General features: G+C 39.5%; 1 protein-coding gene across 1 annotated transcript in view; it reads right to left on the reverse strand.

Annotated features, from left to right (window-relative positions):
* Positions 1-13573, reverse strand: part of LOC117496516 (synaptogyrin-1-like) — a 30214-nt gene extending 16641 nt beyond the window's left edge. Inside the window, 1 exon segment of the mRNA XM_034148198.1 lies at positions 13276-13573. Within this exon segment, the coding sequence (XP_034004089.1) occupies positions 13276-13377 (102 nt within the window). The 5' untranslated portion in view covers positions 13378-13573.
* Positions 13574-14079: the final 506 nt, after the last annotated feature.

Here is a 14079-nt window from a genome sequence, read left to right on the forward strand (position 1 = left end):
GCCGGCCTCCATACAGAACCTCTGATGCATTGATAAATGAAAGTGGAAAGGGTATCACCAAAGTCACTCTGGAAACACTGGGAAACTCACAAAATGGAGCAAATACTCAGCGACCTTTTCACTGACGTCATACCAACATATTATAAAACTGTCCAAACAAATATATGTTTTTTTTATATGTATCATATTTGTTTTTTTTGTACTGTTTCTGTTCTGATTTTATGTAAAGCATCTTTGAGCATTAGAGAAAGCACTAAAGAAATCCCATGTATTATTGTTAATGCAGAGGGTGACGAAAATCGCCCAACGCGTCATCGGTGTCCCACTCCCTGCCATCGAGGACATCCAGGGGACACGGTGTTTGCAGAGGGCGCACAACATCTTCAAAGACACCTCTCATCCTGCAAACTATCTGTTCGTCCTCCTACCCTCGGGGAGGCGCCTCAGGAGCCTCCGGTCCAAGACCAGCAGGTTCAGGGTCAGCTTCTTCCCCAGGGCTGTTGAACTCTGCCCGCTGATAGACTCAAGCCCATACCCACCACCCACCTGTTTATATATTTGACTGTCAATGCCGTTTACACTGTATAGATTAATCTGTTTATAGCCTATTTATAATTATTCTATTTATAATAATTCCATGTATAATTATTCTTATTATGTAGACTCCTGCACTGCTATTTTACACTTCTGGTCAGATGCCTAAACTTACATTTCGTCACTACGTAATGACAATAAAGTTGAATCTGAATCTGATTAGTATATTTGATATGCAATACTCATATGTATTCATATAGCATTTAAAATGACAATAACGGTCTATATTATATACCTATTTATTCTGTATTGTGTCTGCATTATACTATCTTATGTGTACCTCATCTGTGTGTGTGTGTGTGTGTGTGTGTGTGTGGTGTGTGTGTGTGTGTGTGTGTGTGTGTATGTGTGTGTGTGTGTGTGTGTGTGTGTTTGTTCATTTGCTATACTGCTGTTTGTAGAGTGTATACTATATACTGTTCATTAGGGCTGTGCAATTAATCGTATTTTAATCGCAATTACGATTTTGGCCTGCCACAATTACGAAAACAACATAATCGAAAAAAACGATTATTTTGCTTTGCTAGGTTGTGACATATTTGATCTAATTTATTTTTATTTATCATATTTATATATGTTTAGTAGCTTGTTGAAGTGCGCTCCAAAATATTTGTTGATCTTGTTTATTGGTATTTATTATTTTGATATTATTTATTTAAATGTATCATTTATTTATTTTTGTATTGGTTTTTCAGTTGAATGATACGTTCAGGGTAATCAACAGTTAAAAAGATACTGTTCAAATTATTATTTGTATTTGTTTTAAAGTTCAATAAATAGATGTTTTCAAAGTCAATGAATAATCGTATTTAATAATCGTGATATCAATTATTGACCAAAATAATCGTGATTATGATTTTTGCCATAATCGCACAGCCCTGCTGTTCATAGTGTAATAATGTAAGATGTATACACTAAATTATATAAAACTAAATCACTCTGAACTCTACCACTGTGTTGCACTTCTGGTTCGATGCTAACTGCATTTCATGGCCTTAGTCTCTTACTCTGTGCAATGAGAATACAGTGTAATGTTTACATGTGCTTTTGTGCAGAAGCGTTATCTGCAAAGTCTACTAAAAGTATTAAAAGAAGTAGAAGTACTCATTCTGCAGAAAAATGGGCCGCATTATGAGATATATTATTATATGTTTGCAATAATTAGCATTTTACTCTGCTGTTATCGACTTTCTATTATTAACTTTGATTGAATAAATGTGATGATTGTTCCCCTTGTGTGTCAAATGTAAAGCAAAATGTGTTTCTTTAGCACTAGTGACTTCTGTGAGCACACAAAGACATCATGTGATTGACTGTGTGTGAGTGTGTGTGTGTGTGTGTGTGTGTGTGTGTGTGTGTGTGTGTGTGTGTGTGTGTGTGTGTGTATGTGTGTGTGTGTGACTGTGCTTTCTGACCTGGATGTTGGAGTGTGTGAAGCCGCGGACACACTGATCTGTGTGTGCGGTTCAGTGCCTCTGTTAGCGTTAGCGCTCGTTTTTCTCAAGGCTGGTTATGAGGGGGGAGAAGACGAGGGAGAAAGGGAGGGAGGAGGATGATGCAAGGAGTCTAAAAATAACACCGCCTCCAAACCGTTTCTGCCCCACAACACTTCCCTTCATCTCTCCATCATCTGGCCGTAATGAAAGAGGATGCAGGTAGACGGAGGTGGAGAGGGAGGAGGGAGGAGGGAAGGTCGTGCACGCTCGCTATGACTCCAAAAGGCCAGACGATGTTTCTTCTGTGCAGAAAATATACTCTTATGAAGGCTTCTCTCTGCTCTTTGTGGATTCCCCCCTCATGTTGGGTGTTTTTTTTAAGGTTTTAGTGCATGTAAATGGTCTGCAAAGGGTACAATCCAAAATGAGTCATCCTCTTATCTACAGAGTAAAAATAGTGTCACCTTCATATTTTTTTACTTAGTGCAAACTGTGATTTCACCTCAAAATTGCCATATTCTGCTTTCTGTGGTGTTCCTCTACTGTAGTGTGTTTTTTTAGGTTTTTGATGCATGTCAATGGTCTGGAAAGGCTACGATCTAAAGTTACTCATCCTCTTATCTACAGAATAGTAGTATTGAGTGCAAACTGTGATTTCACCTCAAAATCATCAGTCTTAAAGAGGCCCTATTCTGCTTTTTGTAGATTCCCCTCTCATGTTTGTCTGGTTTTGGTGCATGTAAATGGTCTGCAAAGGCTAAAATCCAAAGTTAGTCATCCTCTTATCTACAGATTACATTTTTTTTTTACAAATTCACAGCTTTCTACTGAGTGCAAACTGTGATTTCAGGCTTAAAGACGCCATATTCTGCTTTGTGTGGTGTCCCCTCTCCTGTAGTGTGTTCTATCGGTGTTAGTGCATGTAAATGGTCTGCAAAGGCTAAAATCCCCTGTGTTCCCTCCAGATGAAGTTCCTGAATCCCTGTGTTTCTGTCCCTCTGAACTCGCTGCTCCTGACATTCCTCCCTTACTTAGCAGCCATGAAAGGTATCATGTGATCCTTCTCTCCCCCCCCCCCCCCACTCTTTATTAGCTGTGATTCTGAGGGTCCTTCAGGTGTGGTGGGGGGAGGGTGGGTAGAGAGGGGAGAGAGGGGGGGGGGGGAGGGGGGGAGAGGGGAGTGTGTGTGTGTGTGTGTGTGTGTGTGTGTGTTTGCATGCAACATCTCTTTTCTCTTGTATCTACCTTTTCCGAAATTCGCTGGCCAACAAAGATGCAATCTCAACTCAATAAGTCAGTTTCACCCGGTTTGGTTTGATCAGTGTTCCCACGCCTTCTTATATATCAAATTCAAGGACTTTCAAGGTGAAATTCTCATAAATGTAATGTAATGAAACTTAAGAGTTTTCATAATGAAAACCACAGAAGCAGACTAATTTATTTTCAAGAACTAAAAAGTAGTTCCATTGCTCTTTTTTGTCTGTGTTTAAAAACTCTCAAGGCTTTGATTATCTCAAATGGAGTCACTTTCAAGGATGTCAAGGATCAGTGGGAACCATGCAACATTTAATAAAATAGATTTAATTAATAATGTATTTACTTACAAACTATTGTCACACACACTATTCCTCCATCTGTGATTAAGTTCACTTCTTAGTCCTCCACACACACACACACACACACACACACACACACACACACACACACACACACACACACACACACACACACACACACACACACACACACACACACACACACAACATCACCTCAATACACAGCCGTTGTTCGTCGTAGAATTGCAATTCTTTTGGAATAACAGACAAATTCAACTAAAAATAAATAGGGTTTTTTAATTTCTTCATGGTCTAATAACTCTACACACATTAATCTGACATCCTTTGAGCGTACATATTCTGATAGCTTACTTCATCCATAAAAGAAAGATGTATACTACATGATTGTGTGGTACAGTGTTGAGGTTACACAAACATTTTACTACACACACCTGAATCACATGAGTGCAGTCTGGCGGACTGACAATCGAGCTGCACCACACACACACACACACACACACACACACACACACACACACACACACACACACACACACACACAAAGAGGGACCATGGCACTGCATTTTTTTCGAGGTCTTTTTGACTTTGGCCTCAACACAGTGTTCACATCGAACTATAAATGAAATAGCATCAATGGAAAAAGTAGAGTTAGTAATCCACTCATCTACACATTGAAATGAGTCACCTTCACATTTTAAACCAAAGAAAGTCTCCATTGGACTCCTTTGTTTACTTCCTGAACATAGTGACATCACTGGGGAACACGTGTGCTCCTGTTGGCTAGAGCTCCAACACATTGAAGGTGATAGGCTAAGGGGCGGGACATCTGTAAACTGGTTTGTATCAGGCATTGGTCGAATTGTCAATTTCTCTCACTAAGTTTCCCTAGAAGAGTGAAATGAGAGCCAAAAAACAACCAAAAACACATTCAGAAAACCATTGACTTCCAGACACGAAGGTGAGAGACATACTGCGATAAAATGCCGAGTCATTTTTCGGGTTTCTCCGACCCATTTGCTGCTCCTCAATAACACCAGACCTCTGCTGCAGGAGATCATACTGAGAGTGTGTGGGCTTATTGTCTGGAGTGGGGATACCTGATTGCTGCTGTCACCATGGCAGCAGCTGCTCATGAGATGGGAGTGTGTGTGTGTGTGTGTGTGTGTGTGTGTGTGTGTGTGTGTGTGTGTGTGTGTGTGTGTGTGTGTGTTTGAGAGAGACCTTGTCAAAGCACAGTTGACGGAGAGCCACTGCAGCAGCAACACAATTAGATCACAGGACTCACATGTACTCCCTTTTCTCACTAAAACACTATTTCAAAATGCGTCCATTTCTCTTTCCTCTGCTCTGTTATCCCCTGCTGTTTGAATTCGGCGAGGCAATTAGTGCCGACATGATCGGATGATTCCATAAAAAACGAGGTTGCATCGCAGTAAGGAAGCAGACGTTCCCTCAATCTTATAAAGCAGAGCGTAACAGAATCAGGAAATGCAATCTGGACTGCTGGGCATGTGATTACTTGTGTGTGTTTTTAACTCAAATGAGAGCTTCGTTGTGCTTAAAAAAGCCAGTTTACTGCATGCTTTATTCATCTTAAAGGACTAATACCAGTGTGTGTGCATGTTAAAACCCATTTACTGCAAATAACATCAATGCAACTGGTCTCCATTCATGTGGTATGAATGTTATACAACTTCATTTAGTTTAGTATAATCCATCACAGTGGTCAACGAAGAGGAATATGTATTGAAAGCAAAGTCGAAGGGACGCCTCAATTAAGTTTTTTTATCATATTCCTAAATAGGGCTGTGCGATTATGGCAAAAATCATAATCACGATTATTTGGGTCAATAATTGATATCACGATTATTAAAAACGATTATTCATTGACTTTGAAAACATCCATTTATTGAACTTTAAAACAAATACAAATAATAATTTGAACAGTATCTTTTTAACTGTTGATTTCCCTGAACGTATAATTCAACTGAAAAACCAATACACAAATAAATTATACATTTAAATAAATAATATCAAAATAATAAATACCAATAAACAAGATCAACAAATATTTTGGAGCGCACTTCCCCAAGCTACTAAACATATATAAATATGATAAATACAAATAAATTAGACTAAAATAAATTAGATCAAATATGTCACAACCTAGCAAAGCAAAATAATAGTTTTTTTCGATTATGTTGTTTTCGTAATTGTGGCAGGCCAAAATCGTAATTGCGATTAAAATACGATTAATTGCACAGCCCTATTCCTAAATGTTGATAATACAAAAAAAGTGGAGCCAATTCAGCAGAGCTTATCTTTAACAAGCTACTAAATCAAAATACTGAAACTCCTGGTTCAAAAATATCAAAGTGATCATCTTGAATTATAGAAATACAGGGTTTTTCTAGAAAATATAGTATGAGGGCGCTCACGTCACTTCTGGTCCACTTTTCAGTTCATAAAAGCGAAGCGGAGAATAAGAGTGTCTTCACGTCTTCCAGCTGCTGAGTCATTGCTCCTCAAACAACGAATGAATCCAGAGGTTTCTTTACTTCCTCTACAGACAAAAGGACAGTAAAAGAAAGCCTGCTGCCTGCCACCGGACATCCATCCCATAATTATTCTCCGTACATACAAAGCTGTCTCTGCCGTCTGACGCTCGACACGATTTCATTTCATTAGCATTAAAAAGTCTTAAATCTCACCTGTGGTTCGATGAACAGAATGTGCTGCTTTTCTCTGGGCTTTGTTCAGAGCAACTTTACAAAATGCTTATACCTGTAGATAAATATATCAGTGTAGTATGAGGGCGATACTGTGTCTCTGATCTTGTTTATAAGATATAAACCTGTTACCCAGTGCAGACAGAACCCTGCTTATAATGCAACTTTGACAAACATGAACTGGATGTCTGCTGGAGTTTAAAACCAAACTAAGGGTGATTTTACAGACACAGGAAGTGCGTCGTGATCACACGGTACGTCAACAAGTTGTAATCAATCAGAGGAAGGATCCTGAACATCTGTCAATAAAGAACTGGGGTAGAAGGATACAACAAAGGACAATGTGCTTATTATCAGGTTTATGCAGACTCCACTCACTATGGATCGGTATTTAGTCCAAACTCCGCATATTTGAATGGATCAGCGTAAATAAAGCCGATCAGATGGAGTTACTCCGCTCTCCTTTCACTCTGTGTGCGAGTAGAAGTTAGTGTTGAGTGTGTAAGAGTATTTAAACATGGCAATACATGGATAATAACTCTGCAGGCCATAAGCTATCAAAACCTATAGATCACACTACAAGAATGGGGCCTCTTTAAGATACATCGACTTGTTGAAGCCATGTATGTTCCAGTAATGTTGGGGAAATGAAACTGAAAATGTAGCGAGGTCAAATAAGCCAAAACTTGATTATAAAATGACCGAAATTAGATTTGACTGCTTCTAATCAGACAGTGCAAACAGAGCTGAACAAAGTGCAGACATACAACAAACTTATTTAACTTTCCCATCAATTGAAACACAACATAACAGCATGTGGGGTCCCGCCTTTTGTTAATAAGACTATTAAGATGTACCACAAGCAAATACAGTCCATCTATCACACTGCAGGAGAGCTTCTGGACAAACTAACACCAACCCGCCAAATACCCAGATATATTAAGTCCAACCTGACAGACAGCTGGGTGAGGGTCATTTCTAAATATAAGAACAGAAAGGCTCGTAGAATCCTCCACAAACCTGCAGAAATGTACAATATGTGTTCACAACAAGACCACTGCGAGCACTTAGAGAACCTTATAGAACGCAAACATGCATTTAAAACGGCTTTAAACTGTGTGTGACTTCTGACATGTAGACATTAAGTGTGTGTGTGTGTGTGTGTGTGTGTGTTCCTGTTTGCACGGAGCTGACAGAATGTGCTGCAGATTTCAAATAGTTACTCACCAATTACTAAATCACCTGACCTCTGAAATGTGCCTCATCATCACAGCCATATTTAACTAGCTTTGTTTACCCAAGCTTCCTTTCGTACGAGCATTTCAATGAAAAATATGGAATAAAAGTTGGGTTTTATTTTGGCTGGTTGCAGTAAATAAGAGCTTGAATCTGTTTCAGTACGCACTACAACGGCTGATATCTCTCCCATCAGCAGAAACTCGCTGCAGCTTCAGAAAGGATGCAGATATAACCCAAAGGTTCCACATGAAGAAACATCTCCAGCAACTTGACAACACATGCAGCGTTTAGAGAACATTCAGCAGCTTGAGGAGACATGTGTTTACTAAAAGCTGCAAGAAGCTCAAAACACAACAGAGACCAGGGGACACTAAAGAGTGACGCACACAGCTGGGAGACCAGGGGACACTAAATAGTGACGTACACAGCTGGGAGACCAGGGGACACTAAAAAGGGACGCACACAGCTGGGAGACCAGGGGACACTAAAGAGTGACGCACACAGCTGGGAGACCAGGGGACACTAAAGAGTGACGCACACAGCTGGGAGACCAGGGGACACTAAAGAGTGACGCACACAGCTGGGAGACCAGGGGACACTAAAGAGTGACGCACACAGCTGGGAGACCAGGGGACACTAAAGAGTGACGCACACAGCTGGGAGACCAGGGGACACTAAAGAGTGACGCACACAGCTGGGAGACCAGGGGACACTAAAGAGTGACGCACACAGCTGGGAGACCAGGGGACACTAAAGAGTGACGCACACAGCTGGGAGACCAGGGGACACTAAAGAGTGACGCACACAGCTGGGAAAAAAGTGAGTAAATATTCCCTTTTTCCCCTTTACTCTTTCAAAGAAATCCTCACACACACACACACACACACACACACACACACACACAAACACACACTTTCTGTTCTGCAGAGTTTAAGGAACTTTGATCTGCAAATCCTCCCGATGGGCCGAAACAAACTCAGAAGTATAAAGCGGCGTCTTTAGTGAAATAAAGCACTGAGGCTTAACTAACTAAACTCTGTGCGTAATGATTTCATGAATGATTAAAGCTGATCCTCCAGCGGCAGCCGAGCGGCGCTCAGAGCAGGAAGAGGCAAACATCCAAACTTCAAAAGTAAAGAAGCAGATCAAAGCAGAACCAGCGGCAAAGAGATCTAAACTCAGCTTCACCCCGTCTACTTTAAACCGGGTTCACACGCCTTCTTAACGTTACATTCAAGGACTTTCCAGGCGTTATTCCCTTAAGTTCAAGGTGTGTTACCGTAGCAACACTGAGAAAGGTTATTGTATGATTTACAGACGCTCATAGAGTATAAAAGAGAAAATAAAGATGTTCAAACCACTTATTTTCATGTTTTTAAGACCATGATTTCCTCCCTAACATTCACAAACTTCCAAGGATTTCAAGGATCTAAGGGAACCATTGTTTAATTCAATAAATAAATTATATTATTTAATGTTTTCAATTAGAAACTATTAGACTATTATGCTTACTGTGTACACACTGTGTTTCTATTATGCATTTTAAAATGTAAGAGTAATTATATATTATTAGCATGTATTGTATTATACATGATATATATATTGAAGTATAATGTGTACATTGTTATTTAACTATTTGTGTTTTTATACATATTTTTATAATTTTTCTTGAAGGTTTTCACTTTAACTTGTGTTTACTTTTTATATTTTAAACTTTGTTCTTCACAAGGTAAACAATGTTGGGTTTATTCCTGATCACTGTACTGTGACAAAAACAGAGAAATATATATATATATTTATAATATAGTCAAATTAGTGATTTGCGTGCAGGATATATCTGATAATATTTACATTTAATACATGCAAATCTCTCCCTTCCCACCTGTCACCTCCTCTATTTGACACCCATCATCACTAAATGTTGAAAGTGTTGATAGTTTCCACCCCCAGCATGCACACGCAAGCACGCACACACACACACACACACACACACACACACACACACACACACACACACACACACACACACACACACACACACACACACACACACACACACACACACACACTGTGGCTGTTACTATGGCGACGTGTTGCTACTCGGGTGATGCTGAGGGAGCGGAGCATCAGGAACAAAACGTCAAAACACACCTGAGATCAGAGACGTCTTATCAACATTTACTAGAAGGGCAGACAGTAGAGAGGTGCAGGAATGAGTCGTAGTAAACCTGGAATGAGTCAGCATGTTTGCACTTCCTGTCCTCTTGTCGATAGTTTTTTAATCTGTTTTTGGTTAAAAGTCTGAAATACACCACATACTGATATACACCTGAACATCAGCAGGAGAGGACTCTTTAAAGTAGAGGCACTACATACTGATATACACCTGAACATCAGCAGGAGAGGACTCTTTAAAGTAGAGACACTACATACTGATATACACCTGAACATCAGCAGGAGAGCACTCTTTAAAGTAGAGACACTACATACTGATATACACCTGAACATCAGCAGGAGAGGACTCTTTAAAGTAGAGACACTACATACTGATATACACCTGAACATCAGCAGGAGAGGACTCTTTAAAGTAGAGACACTACATACTGATATACACCTGAACATCAGCAGGAGAGGACTCTTTAAAGTAGAGACACTACATACTGATATACACCTGAACATCAGCAGGAGAGGACTCTTTAAAGTAGAGACGCTACATACTGATATACACCTGAACATCAGCAGGAGAGGACTCTTTTAAAGTAGAGACACTACATACTGATATACACCTGAACATCAGCAGGAGAGGACTCTTTAAAGTAGAGACACTACATACTGATATACACCTGAACATCAGCAGGAGAGGACTCTTTAAAGTAGAGACACTACATACTGATATACACCTGAACATCAGCAGGAGAGGACTCTTTAAAGTAGAGACACTACATACTGATATACACCTGAACATCAGCAGGAGAGGACTCTTTAAAGTAGAGACACTACATACTGATATACACCTGAACATCAGCAGGAGAGGACTCTTTAAAGTAGAGACACTACATACTGATATACACCTGAACATCAGCAGGAGAGGACTCTTTAAAGTAGAGACACTACATACTGATATACACCTGAACATCAGCAGGAGAGGACTCTTTAAAGTAAAAATAAAGCCAACTGAAACACAAATTCCTCACATTGAGTCTTATATATTAGTTTGTAGAACCAGAGTCCTGACCTCCTGACTCTTTAAGCTCCAAAAGGTCCTGCTTCACGGTTCATCTGATAAACACATGACTCTCCTTCACATCCAGATCCAAATGCTAATCTCACATTTAGAAAAAAAAACTATTTCAACACTTATAACATGTTTAAATCCACTCCATGGTATCTGGACGTCAAGTTTACTATCAGTCACACACAGAGCTTTAGTCACAAAGACAGAAATAGAACCAATATATGATTTTTCCTCATACTTAAAGGGGACCTATCATGCAAAATGCACTTGTGTACGTCTTTTATACATGAATATGTGTCCCCGGTGTTCCAGGGAACTCACCAAGTGTCAGAAAACACAACCCTCTCTATTTTCCTCCATACCCAAATCTCTAAAAAAGGGGCTGCAACGGATCTGATAAAAACTGATCCAGATTTGAACACTGTCCTGACGTCAGGACGGTGGCGCTACGGCTATTGGGCCAACTCCACCAATCAGGAGGAGACAGCCACGGCCATTGCCGTTCGAAAGCGCTGGAGACGCTGTAGTACATATGCCAGGCCTGTAGATGGTGCTGTTCTCACTGAATCTGCCCTTGCTAAAAACAGAGCTAGAAATTGTCAAATTGAGCAAAATGAGGCATGGCTAAAATGCATGATCTGTTTGGTATTTTGAAAAGAAAAAAAGTATAAATATGCCTTATATAGGTATGGTCCTACACTATATTATTCAAATATAGCATGATAGGTCCACTTTAAGTAAGTCAAACTTTCCAAAAGTGGGTTTAATTTCTTCCTATTTCCTACAAAACACATATTTTTGTCGTGTTCCTCACTCGAGACTTGGGAAGCATTGTTAAAGCACGGATTAGTGAGTTCATGTTTGAAACACGCAGCACTTCTATCCAGTCAGCGTGCTTGAAAAAGGGCTCTTGGCATTATTAAAGAATGCATACACAAACACTAAAAATGAGAAATACATGTGTGACTTTCTACTGTAAAAGATGTCCTCCTTTAAATGTGTAACTCTTTACACTAACAAAACAGTATGCTAGGCTTTGCAGGATTCTCTGTGTGCATTTCACAAATAACAGCTAATGTAAATAAAGGAAACACAACTTCCAGTGAGGGCTAACATATCTTGTTCTAATCCCAATTACAAAATTAAGACAAGGTTGTTTATTTTTACAGATTTGTTACGTCTATAGAAAGCCAGTGGGACGTCTAAACATTTCTAGTACGCAAAACGTCATCATCCTGCACTCATAAACTCACTTTTATATTCATTATTTATCCTTAAATGCAACTTTAAGCAGGTTGTCAGGTGAAAGGAATGGCAGAGATTGGGTGTCCCAGACTGTCCCACATTAGGGCAACTCACCCCTACTTAAAAATATGTATTTTATTTAGTTTGATCTATTTCTTGCACAACTTATTTTTTAAATAACTATTTCTATGTTTGTCACAAAACCCAATTGGAGATAAATAAAGTATTCTGATTCCCATGAGTTGAACCCAGAGTATATATGTATATATTTGCTCTCTTTATTTATTATTATTATTATGTACAGGATAAAGGGATATTTATCTGTAGATAGAGCACAAACAACCTCTTATCTTAAGTTATGTTATACAGAAGAACCATGTATTATATCCTACATATTTCTCCATGTTTGGGCTCTTTAAAAGGGAACAACAAGAAGGTCATTCAAAGCCACTAAGTATATGCACGTATGCTTAACATAACAAGGCAATATTAGACTATCGAGCTATTTATCTGTAAGTATAACAACCACAACACTCCTTTGAAATGGTATTATTTCCCACTGATATGAAGCTGGGCCCTTTAAACAATAAACAAATAAAAACCAGGTACATAAAACCCATTTTAAATATGCATCTATATAAGAAGCCTATTTCTAATTGGCCTCTGCAGCTAATTAGCCCCCACCTCTCCTTCCTTCATGTTCCTGACTCACCCAGGACACTTTTATAAGAATAATAAAACATATATATTATATCCTATTATACCACATGTTAGGGCCTTTTTAAAAGGAACAACAAGAAGGTCATGTAAAGCCCCTTACAGTATAGGCAGTAATGATTCTGATTCTCTATTTATCTGTAAGTAAGAACCAACAAACTCATTTTAAATGGTGTTATTTCCCACTGATATGAAGCCAATCTGGGCCCTTTAAACCATAAACCAGGTACATCAAACCCATCTGGAACCTGCACCTATATAATAAGCCTGTTTCTAAGTGGCCTCTGCAGATAATCACCACAAACTCATTTTAAATCTTAATATTCCTCACTGATATGAAGCCAAATCTGGGCCCTTTTAGGCTTAAACACATAAAAACAAAGGTAAATAAAACCCATTTCTATCAAATAAGCCTATTTCTAATTGGCCTCTGCAGGTGATTAGCCCCCCGCTTCTCCTTCCTCCTGTTATTATTATTATTCTCCTTCCTTCGTGTTTCTCACCCAGGACACGATGCGGAGGATGGTCTGCGGCTGCTGGAAGAAGGTGACCGGGTCGAAGGCTCCTCCAGCTTTCCCCGCTCCGTACGCCTGCATCCCCTCCATGGTGCTCCTCTTTCGGCCTCCTCTACCTCCCCTCCCCGCTGAATGTGCGTGGAGTTCCGGGCGAAAACAGCTGGAGATCCTGGAGGATGTGAAGCTGCTTTGATTTTTTTCTCAAATGTTTCTTAATGTATTATTTAACCTCTAAATACCCTCCTCTGGTCTGGAGATATCCGTGGAGAGAAAAGCTGTGTGTCAGTGTTTTGATGATGCTCTCTCCTCTCTCTATATATCTCTCTCTCTCTCTCTCTCTCTCTCTCTCTCTCTCTCTCTCTCTCTCTCTATCTCTCTCTCTCTATCTCTCGCTCTCTCTCGCTCTCTCTCTCTCTCTTGTTCTTGCACAGCGTGGACGCGCACGTTGTATAACGGGAGTGCGCTTTTGCTCACAGGATTGTCACGCGCTTTCACATTTTGTCCCATGTTAGTTTTTTGTATTATTCCAGAGGCTGCGGACACAAAGTAGAGCTAAACTATTATATGTTGTACAAGTATTTAACATTTTACTCATTTCTACACACCTTCATTCCTGATTGACACGTGTCTTCTTTTATTTATTAATTTAATCGTTTTTTGTGTGTAAATAAAGCCTTCAGTTTAAATTAATTTACTGCAGACTGTTGTGATGTGCCTTTTCCAAATTGTTCAATAAAGCCGAAGAACAATGTCTATTGTCTTTTAATTATTTCCTTGTAAGTTTGTGTATCA

Source organism: Trematomus bernacchii, unplaced genomic scaffold (genome assembly GCF_902827165.1).
Source record: "Trematomus bernacchii unplaced genomic scaffold, fTreBer1.1, whole genome shotgun sequence".
In the NCBI taxonomy this organism is placed as follows: Eukaryota; Metazoa; Chordata; class Actinopteri; order Perciformes; family Nototheniidae; genus Trematomus; species Trematomus bernacchii.